Here is a 10,828-nt window from a genome sequence, read left to right as displayed (position 1 = left end):
TCAAGAAAATGTGGTATATATACACAATGGAATTCTATGCCTCCATCAGAAAGAATGACATTGCCCCATTTGTTAGGAAATGGAAAGACTTGGAAAAATTTTTATTAAGTGAAGTAAGCCAGGCCCAAAGAAACAGAAGTCCCATGGTTTCCCTTATTTGCAAAAGCTAGTATATGTCTGAGACAAGTAGAAAAGGTCAGATATGATGATGTTAGGCAAAATGCACCCCAAGGTTAAGGACACAAGTGTTTTTTTTCTTTCTTGCGATTGTTTCTTTTTCTTTTCTTTTTTTTAATTGTGAAAATACCATACAGAGGGATTACAATTACATGGGCAAGGTAATGACTACATTTCTTGTCAAGCATTGTTGCCTCCTCCTTTGTTTCCCCTTCTCATCCCTTCCCATATCCCCCTTTTCCTCCCCTTCCCCTCTACCACCCCCGGCCAAAGTTGTAAAGTTCATTTTTCGACATAACGTCTTGTGCATCCCATTGTTGTAATGGGTCCTCCTGTCTCCCTATTTAAAAGATTTGTTTTTTCTCTTCCCCTCCACAAATTATACCAACATCAAATATAGTGAAAGCAGGGGTTATACCGTTGTGGAGGGACGTACAAAGCAACAAAGAAATCATCTTATAAATATGTTAGAAACAATCACACCAATACTCCTCCAACTCTCCAATGAAATTCAAAGAGAAAGTTCACTACCGAACACATTCTATGAAGCCATCTTGCGATTGTTTCTAACATATTTATAAGGTGATTTTTTTGTTGCTTTGTATGCCCCTCCCCCATGGTATAACCTCTGTTTTCACTGTATTTGATGTTGGTATAATTTGGGGAAGGGAAGGGAAAAAACAAATTGTTTAAATAAGGATATAGGTTGACCCATTGCAACAATAAAATGTACAAGACACTATGTCAAAAAATGAACTTTACAACTTTGGCGGGGGAGGGGCGTAGGGGCACGGCGGGGGCAGGGGAGGGAGTGTAGTTGTGGAGATGGGAGGGAAGGGATGGTAGGGGAAAAACAAAGTATGAGGCAACAACGCTTGATAAGAAATGTACTTATTACCTTGCTCATGTAACTGTAACCCCTCCTCTGTACAGTATTTTCACAATAAAAAAACTTATTTTGTAAAAAATCAGAAAAGGAAAAAATACCTGATATTATATTTTCTATGTTTTAAAAAAACACTAGGTCCCCTACCCCTCAGTTTCTATTCAACTGTGCTGCCTTTATTTCCTTCCTCTCACTTTGAGAGCCTGATATCCACACTAAGGTCTCAGGGCAACAGGTGCCAACTCCTGTCCTTCAGCAAGACCCCACAGCATGGCTGATGATAGCTGACCTTCACTGGTAGGGCCTGTGGCCTGGCTTGACTGCCCTTTGGATTCCATTGCTTTACAGATTATTTTCCAAGTACAGCCACCATTATCCCAAAAGAAGTCTCTCAGTACTTAGCAGCCCTTTCTTTTCCTGAAGCTCACCTGCATCTGGCATATGTAAAAGAGGAAAAAGGGCATCCCAACCTATGTTGAAAACAAGACACCCTCTATTGCTCCTATCAGGAGTTCCTGTAGCTTCTGTGTCTCCATGAATGTGTTCCCCTCTATCCTCTTGATATAAAAAATTCACCCCTAACACAGGCATTCTGATGTCACCATACTGGACTATTTTAGTGCCCTTTGTACTCCTGAAAGAGACAGAAAGGAATGGAATTTCAGAAGGGAACAGAATTTAGAGCATCTAGGTAAAGGTCAGCTACCTCATTCCATGAACCCTGTTGGCAGCCTCAGGAAATTTCAGAGTTCAATCTGGGAGGGAATTCGACAGCATGGACACAACTCAGCTCTGTGTGGAAACACATTTGTGGTCCAAAGAGGGCAGTGCAGAGGTGAGGATAAAGCCATGCTGGGCAGAGAAGAGTGTGTAGGACAGTGTAAAACACCATGGCACTTGGGAAATTTCTGTGTTGTGCAGGACCTGCTGATGGTGACTCCGGAGACTTCTTTAACACTGAATTTAAATGGCCCTTCCATAGCAACTTACACTAACCCAAGAAGAGAGATACACACACAAATGTTGAGGGTGCACCACTTTATTGCTAATATGAGTAAAGATGACATAATGGTTACAGTGGCAGTGTGGGTGGCCCAAGTATAGAGGCACTAAAAGAAATTATCTGCTTCTGGTTCCTGGAGGAGGAAGTTATTTTAGGGCTCTTCCGACCACACAGAGAAGATGATGTCTCAGTCATCACTCTCATGACCTCTCATTATTCTCTTCACAATTTTTCTATGTTTGGCTCTCCTATTCTGAAACCAAACCTGAAATCAAAGTGAAAAATCATTGATTTAGTATAATGGACAGTGAATATAATAGTGTAGAAAACATATTGTACAACTTCCTAAGTCCCTGCAATTTAAACTTGTAGGAGGCAACTATTTTGTCATTGCTTCAATCCTTTGTTAGGGTACAGTGTTGGGACACATGGCTGGAATATGTGAAGTCTCAGTGTCTATCCTGAACACCACAAACAACAACAAAAACTCCTGTAAGAATTAACACCTTCCTCCTTCAGGTGACACATAGTGAGCACCTACTATGTGCCAAGCTCTTGAACAGACTTACGTTGAGTAGTGGAAGTGAACAAAATCTCTAATAAATTTAGTTGAGCTGGAACTTTACACAAAAGTTCTGCAATATATTGATATTTCAGAATGAAGCTGTAAAATCAGCTATGAAGTACAAACTAATGTCATTGGACCAAAATTTAGTTTAAAAATTATTTTAAAAATCATAAATGAACTTTTGTAACAATGCTTGACAAGAAATGTACTCATTACCTTACTAATGTAACTGTAGCTTCTCTGTACAGCATCTTTACAAGAAAATAACATTTAAAATAAATGAATAAATAAATCATAAATGAATTTTTATAATCTAAAGTTCACCCATTACTTTTCATCACTTTAGAACCTGAAAAGCAATGAATGTAAATCCATGCTTTCCAAATGCAATACACTAAAACAATCCAAAACTGTTGTATAATGGTTGATAAGAATTTCTCAGTATTGTCCATGAAACAGCAAGAATAAATTCTTGGCAAGAATTACCTGTGAGCGAAAATAACTATCAAAAACAATTACTTACTCGTGTTTAAATTAAGAAGACTGGTACTATTTTCTGTCACAAATGCTAACATGTAGAAATAAACCATCTTTATTATTACTTATATTTATATAGAAATATATAAATGATTTACTTTTTATTATTTATTCATGTTATTTTATGCTATTATTTCATCTGAGAGAGTCCTGACAATCCATGAATGCCAGTATTGACAGTGGTTCCTATTGGTTCTCCTGCCCCTGGTTTGAGGAGCAGAAAGAAGCCAAGAAGTACAAGGACCTGGTGGAGGTGGTATAGCCACAATGTGGCCAGATTCACATCCACGTGTAGAACCCACCACTGCCATGTCCTCTTCCAGGGGCCAAAGTGAGCCAGATGCCAAGGGAGGCCAAAGAGCAGTTCCTGGCCACCCACACCAATTTCCATAACCCCATCATATCTGGTGGCTCTTGCTACTTTGTATGCCCTCCCCTTCTTCCTGTACCTCCAGTACAATCACCCCACCTGTCCCTGCTAGTATTTTCCTCTTCTCTTCTACATTTTTGGATTTTTTCTCTTTTATATTTTTCACTAAGCAATCACATGGCCTCTGGTTGGAAAATAATGATAAACTGAAGTTTGGTTACACTTTTTTTCCATCTGAGACATTCCAAAATTCAATTTCTGTTTGCCAATAGAAAATACAATAAAAGCACACCAACATAAAATTGCTGAGGGTATATTTGTCCTCATCCTGAACCAGGTATTTCATCAAATGACTTCAAAATGCTTGTTTCTGGTTTACTGACCTTCACTCTGGCATCGGCCACATCTATATCTCTTGCAAGTTGCTTCCTGTGGAGAGAACACCACAAATGTTCTTGGTCTCTGTTACTGATGAAATGATATCTAATTTGTCCGCCCTATGCATAGGATGTAACTTCAACATAATAACAAATGCAAACTTCTAAGACAAATGTGCACATGTGAATGGTACAGGACTGAAATTATATGATAGTATGTCATTTCCTTAAACATTATTCTAATAAAAGTTTATGTGCAGAATAGGCCAGCGATGAAGTTAATGAGAATAAATGGGCAAGTTCAACTACATCAAAAGTGACTTCTGTGTACTAAAGATCTCAAAAGTAAACATACAATGGATGAAAATACTTGCAAATCACCCAGGCCTTCTTAGCTCATGCTTGTAATTCTAGCTACTCAAGAAGCTGAGATCTAGAGGATCACCGTTCCAAACCAGCTCCAACAGTAAAGTCTGAGAGACTCTATGTCCAATTAACCAGTAAAAACTAGGCTGGAGATATAGCTCAAATGGTAGAGCACCAACTATGAATGAAAAATTTGAGTAAGAGAGTAAGGCATTGAATTAAAGCCTTGGTTCAGGTTAAATAACTAAATGAATAAAATTCAAAATATGATATGATGTTGGGGAATCAGTAACCATAGAGCCACATTTTAAAACAGGCAAAGGTAACATGTTTCTCCAGAAAAATCCATGAATGGTCATGATGTACATGGGAGAGATCTTATGTGATTTTCTTATCATGAGATCCCGCAAAAGGGGATTTAGAGAATGAAGAATTAATAGGTGGTTGTCAGGGATTGGGTAGAGAGTTAAAAGTATGTATGTAGGGGAGGGATTTTTAATGCATATAAAGTTTAAGATTGGCAAGATGAAGAGACTTCTGGAAACCTGACTCACCACAATGTGAAACAACTTTGTACTGATCATTTCTGTATTAGAAAGGTTGTTTCGAAAGTAAATACTGTTCAGTTTGATTTGCCAGCTCTGACAAGCAAAAGAAACCAAAAGCAATGGCTGCCAGTCATTTCTTAGACGTGTTTCCAGTCTATTCCTGCATGCACATACTGATTTAGCATCCCAAGGCATTCCTCCCAGGCCCAGTGCCATGGAAGGCAAAACCTCCAGGGGGTTGGGAGTAAAGAGGTGAAGGGATGGAAAATGACACTGGAATGAGCCAAGCAACGGAGGTCGGATACCACCCAGAGCAACCACTGACCTCCTGGGAGCATCAGGATACTGAATCTCTTGGAAAAGGTTTTCCATTTCCTCCAGCTGCCAAGACAAGAACTTGCGTATTCGCTTGCGCCGGGGCTGCGGAGTTGTGGCCATTTGCATGGGCTCTGAGGCCTGCGGCTGTGGAAGAGCCTGGCACCCGCAAGGGACCTCACAGGCACGGGAGCTGCCACTGCCGCCGTCTTTGTTCACCACATCTACGCTGTTCTGGTCACCTTCATCATCCAGGTCAGCTATGAGCCTCATGTAATCCTTGAAGGCCAGAGCTCCTTCTCGAAAGTGGCGGCCCTCTGCTCCACCTGGCTCGGGCTCAGCCAAAATTTCCGTCTCATAGAGCTCCCGTATGGTAATGGCTGAAGTCATGGCCGGGCCTAGCTCAGGCCTAGCCATCATCTTCATGGTGTAGGCTCCCCTAGTGGGCCTAATTGAAGGCATAGTAGGCATATCACAATGCCATTGCTGAAAGTCTGCCAAAGCTGTCAGGTGTCCATGGATGCGCCAAAGCCACACCAGGGTTGGCCAGGGGACACAGTAGCTCTCCAACGTTGCACACTGCACAGGGGATGAGGAGGTTCTCCTAGTTGTGCACGTCCTGCTATCCAGGCTCCCTTTCTGGTGACCGGTATTACCTTTGTAAACAGACACTTGGTAGTAGGGGAGAGGAGGAGGTTTATTTACGCACAGAAGTGGGCAAAGTGGAAAGGGTCGAGAAGGAAACAAAGTTGCCAAATTGGGTGAAGACTGCTAGGTACAGGTGGAATAGAATGTCCCTTCTAGGGGGTGATCACAAAATGGTGCCTAACTTAGAAAAGTTGAGCTTACTACTACTACTACTACTACTACTACACCTGTTGCTTAGTGAGAACACTAAGGAAGGGATTATGCTGGTCTTTTGAGGGAGTACAGGATGTCTTGGTGGCTGAGAGTATGGGAAGGGGTGAGCTTACATGAGAAAGTCGAGATCTCTTATGACAATAAGCAAAGAACTTCTCAGGCCCCACTCTCCATACTTTGCCATCTACACAAATCCTGGGCTGGAAATTAGGTTGATGTGATCAGCTGGGACATCGATTGCTTCTGAAATTGGAACGCATACTGGAACCATAATGGGCATTGCCTTCTTTATTTTTTGAATATCTTTTTTATAGCAGTACTAGGGCTTTGAACTCAAGCCTTACACTATCACTTAGCTTGTTCTTCTCAAGGCTGGTACTCTACCACACGAGCCACACCTCCAATTCTGGGCATTGTCCTCCAAGGACTGGGTCTTTTTGTACAGTGTTATGGCTAGACATGCCCATTATGTAATGAACCCAATGTTACCTTTGAAAACCCAATTTTTCATAATGAAACCAAGCCACCATTCAAGAATAAATTTCTTCCCAGAGCTTATGAAATCTCTGAATGCTGACACTATGTGATGTCCTTCTCTCCTCATGGTGTTGTGGAGGAAGACTAGTTAGTATCCAGCAATTGTGTTTGTGGTACTAGGGTTTGAACCCAGTACCTTGTCCATGCTACACAGGCATTCTAACACAAAACAACATGTCGAGCCTGAAGAAACTATTAAGAACAATATTTTAGCCACAGAAAGCACCACACATATGGTTAAAGAAAAAAATGTGAAAGATAATTTTGCACTCACTTATTTACAAGGCTACCACTCTGTGGCTGGTTTATATCACAGTGGTAAATAGTCCTTGCCTAGCATATGTGAAATACTGGTTTCAAACCCAAAAATTGCAACAAACAAACAGGCAGAAGGTTTTAAGTGAGATGAGGAGGGAAACTGTGGTAGTTAATATTTTCTTAGACTCAAAGTGCATTATTATTCCAGTGGGGCAGATTCCTGTAACCAAGGAACACATTTCGAACATAGCCTATTTTGCCTTGCAATTGTAGGCCTGCCTGGATTTGTCCTGAGAATAATATCCTTGTACAAGTGACTGTTTAAATGTGAAATTCACTGTTTGAAAATTCAAGGATTTGTCTGAAATCCACAGTCCTAACTCTTGAGTAAGTCAGGCCTTTTTTGCAGTTGGATTCTTGATTAAGTACAAGCAGCCTTTAAATAAGAATTTGGGATTCAAGTAAACATCAGACATTTTCTGATGCTCTAGAGTGAATTTCTTTGATAAGCAAGAAAGACCTGTATAACTAGAAAAGCAAACAGGATACAAGGCCAGGATTGTCCTCAGTGTTAGCAAAATTAGGGGGATGATAAAGGGTGAATCCTTGTTAAGGTCATCCCTGGTAAAAATCTCACTTCCAATTCTTAGATTATCTGTGGAAATGCAACTTACTGGACATAGGAACACATGTCCACCTCAGAGATTTACAAATAGCCTCCCCTTCCATGATCCCAATAAATTTCATCAAAATGAAAGCACACTGGACAGTTTGGGTGAAAGGGTATGAAGGCCCATTTTGGAGGTGGAAAACCCAGGAATCTTTTGTGTTTCTTCATTAGTGTTATGTTCACTTTTCCTGAATTTATGTTTAACCATGGATTACTTGATCATTTTTAACTTTGGGACTGTGTAATTAAAGACAGAGTCCTTAAGACCCATGGAATCTAATCCTCAACAAGATACAGAACAGAAGGGTAAAATAAAAGAATAAGAAGATAAAAGGGAAACAGGAAGAGCAGTGTACTGCAAGGATCAGGAAAGGACCAGGAGAAGGAGGAGGTAGCCAGTGGGAACATAGGTCTAAACCTGAGCTTCTTGTATCCTAGGATCCTGAATGATGTGTCTGATTCTCAGCTTCCCAACTGTAAGATCAGGTAGACAACAGTGGACACATCACAGTGGTTTCCTCAGGCTTAAGACATCAATGTTCACAGCCTGTGGTGTCCTTTTTTCTACTTGCCCATCCCAAATCTCCCATCAAATCCTATCACTGGATGCAAAAAGGACATCTCCAAATCTTTCACTTTCCCATTGACAAGCCTACAAACTCACCAGTGTTGTCTCAAGCCTGGAAGACTGCAGGACCCTCCTATCTCCCTGCTTGTATCTTACATCTCCTACTGAGGCAGGCAGATATTACAGGTTCCCTGGTTGCCATGACAACAGGCGGAACTATTGTCTATGGTTACCAGGGCCACTTGCAAAGCTCGCCCATGGAATTGTCCATAGATTCTGTCCTGTGTAAAGTCCCCTAAACAGTGAAATAAATGTGCAAATAAAAACATACTGATAAATTCCTGGAGCCAATAAACAAATGGAGCTAGGTCCTGATGGCTAGAACTATTTGTCAAAGCAGAGCCTTCACCTACTATGCAAACTTAGGGTTGGGAGGGGACAAGGACAATGACTTTACAATGACTTTTTTGGCCCCAGGATGCTCAGGACCTAACTTTGATACTACCCAGTCTCAATGAGGAACAAGCACTCAGCCACCCTGGAGAACCTGGGCATAAGCAGCTACACATTTGTTGCATAAGCTCACCTGTCAATCAACAGTCTATCACATTTTGTGTCCAATGAAGAACTGCCTAAACTCCACTGGATGTGTTTTCCCTTTACTGTACTGCCCCTCTCTTTGTTTGGGATGCAGGGGACCTAAAATCGAGATCCTGAAAAGAGACCTGCTGAAAATCTCCTCCAGTAACACTAAGCTATTGCAATGAGGAGCAGGAGACGACCAGCAGTAGTGAGAAGCTACCCTAAAGATGTCTAAAAATAAACTCAGGAAACATAATAATCCCCCCTCTATCCTCTTTTCTTTTCTTTCTTTTTTTTTTGCTGGACATGGGGCTTGAAATCTGGCCTGGACACTGTCCCTCAGCTCTTCACCTCAAGGCAAGCACTCTACCACTTGAGCCAGAGTGCCACTTCTGGTTTTCTGGTGGTTAAAGGGAGATAAGCCCGGGCTGGCTTTGAGCTACGATCCTCAGATCTCAACCTCCTGAGTAGTTAGGAATACAGGCAATAGCCACCCATGCCTAGCTGCCCACTTTTTTTCTTTTTCTTGTCTGCAACATTTTATTCTTTTTTAATATATATTTTTATTGTAAACATACTGTACAGAAGAGTTAAAGTCGCAAGAGTAAGGTAATGAGTACATTTCCTATCAAGCATTGTTACCCTCCTTTGTTGTTCCCCTACTATCCCTTCCTTCCCCACCTCCCCAACTCCTTCCTCTCCCATCAAGTTGTAAAGTTCATCTTCAACAGACTGTCTTGTACATTTCATTGCTACAATGGGTCAATCTGTATCCTTATTTCAGTGTTTTGTTATTTCCCTTCCCCTCCAAAAATTAGAAAAATTTGTATACAAGATGCAGGGCACCAGAATCAAATACAGTGAAAATAGGGGTTATACCATGGGGGAAGAACATACAAAACAAACACAAAAATCACATAATACATTATAAGTACATTTTAAAAGAACAGCAAGAAAGATAAAACCTCCTGTGTCCCTATCTTGGGGTTCATTTCATTTAACATCATCTTATATGGTCATATGTACATAGCTTTTGACCTTTTCTGCTTGTACTAGACATACACTAGTTATTGCTGTAAGAGAAACCAAGGGACCTATGTTTCTTTGGGTCTGGCTTACTTCACTTAATATAATCTTTTCCAAGTCTTTCCATTTCCTAACAAATGGGGCAGTATCATTCTTTCTGATGGAAGCATAGAATTCCATTGTGTGTGTGTGTGTGTAAATATATTTTTATATATCACATTTTCTTGATTCCTCTACTGAGTGGCATATAGGTTGGCTTCATATGTTAGCTATGGTGAATAATACTGCGATAAACATAGTTGTACTGGTAGCTTTAGTATGGCCTTGTTTGTTATCGTTTGGGTAAATGCCCCAAAGTGGGATTGCTTGGTCACAGGGGAGCTCTATGTGGAGTCTTTTGAGGAACCTCCATACTACTTTCCAAAGTGGTTGAACAAGTTTACACTCCTACCAACAATGCAGTAGGGGTCCCTTCTGGCCACATCCCCTCCAGCATCTGTTGTTATTCAATTTCTTGAACATAGCCATACTAACTGGGGTGAGGTGGAATCTCAATGTTGTTTTGATTTGCATTTCTTTTATGGCTAGAGAAGTTGAGCATTTCTTCATGTGTCTATTGGCCATTCTTTTTTTTTTATTGTGAGAATACCATACAGAGGAGTTACAATTACATGGGCAAGATAACAAGTACATTTCTTATCAAGCATTGTTGCCTCCTCTTTGTTTCCCTTTCCCATCCCTTCCCAAAAGTCTCTCTTTAGGTCTGTAGCCCACTTATCAAACAGGTGGTTGTTCCTTTGTGATTTGTTGTTGGGGGATTTAATATTTTAAGATCTAAGTATATTTTAGATATGAGACCCTTGTTCACTGTATGGCTAGTGAAGATTTTCTCCCAATCCATGGGCTTTCTATTGATCTTGCTTGCTATGTTCTTTGCCACGCAGAAACTCTGCAGTTTCATGCAATCCCATTGGTCCGACCTTTCTTTGATTTGTTGTATTTCTGAGTCTCTATTAAGAAAATGTGGGCCTGTGCCAAGGAGACCTAGGGTTTCTCCTATTCCATCCTGTCATGTTTTCAGAGTGTCTGCTTTGACTCTGAGGTCTTTGATCCATTTGGAGTTGATTCTGGTGCAGGGTGATATATAAGGATCTAGCTTTAGTTTTCTACAAGTGATTA

The 10,828-nt window shown here is 40.8% G+C and overlaps 1 protein-coding gene across 1 annotated transcript in view; it reads right to left on the bottom strand.

Moving 5' to 3' along the window:
* Positions 1–2,253: 2,253 nt before the first annotated feature.
* The window catches only part of LOC105988207, a 72,265-nt gene continuing 63,690 nt past the window's right edge, over positions 2,254–10,828 (bottom strand). The window contains exons 15-18 of the mRNA XM_013019751.1: positions 8,226–8,336; positions 5,158–5,818; positions 3,925–3,970; positions 2,254–2,331 (exon numbers count right to left, since the gene is read on the bottom strand). Coding sequence (XP_012875205.1) covers positions 2,254–2,331; positions 3,925–3,970; positions 5,158–5,818; positions 8,226–8,336 — 896 coding nt within the window. The remainder of the gene's footprint in view (positions 2,332–3,924; positions 3,971–5,157; positions 5,819–8,225; positions 8,337–10,828) is intronic.

Source organism: Dipodomys ordii, unplaced genomic scaffold (genome assembly GCF_000151885.1).
Source record: "Dipodomys ordii isolate 6190 unplaced genomic scaffold, Dord_2.0 Scaffold47, whole genome shotgun sequence".
Taxonomy (NCBI): Eukaryota; Metazoa; Chordata; class Mammalia; order Rodentia; family Heteromyidae; genus Dipodomys; species Dipodomys ordii.
Note: the sequence above shows the minus strand (reverse complement) of the source record. Positions and strands in the feature narration are given on the sequence as shown.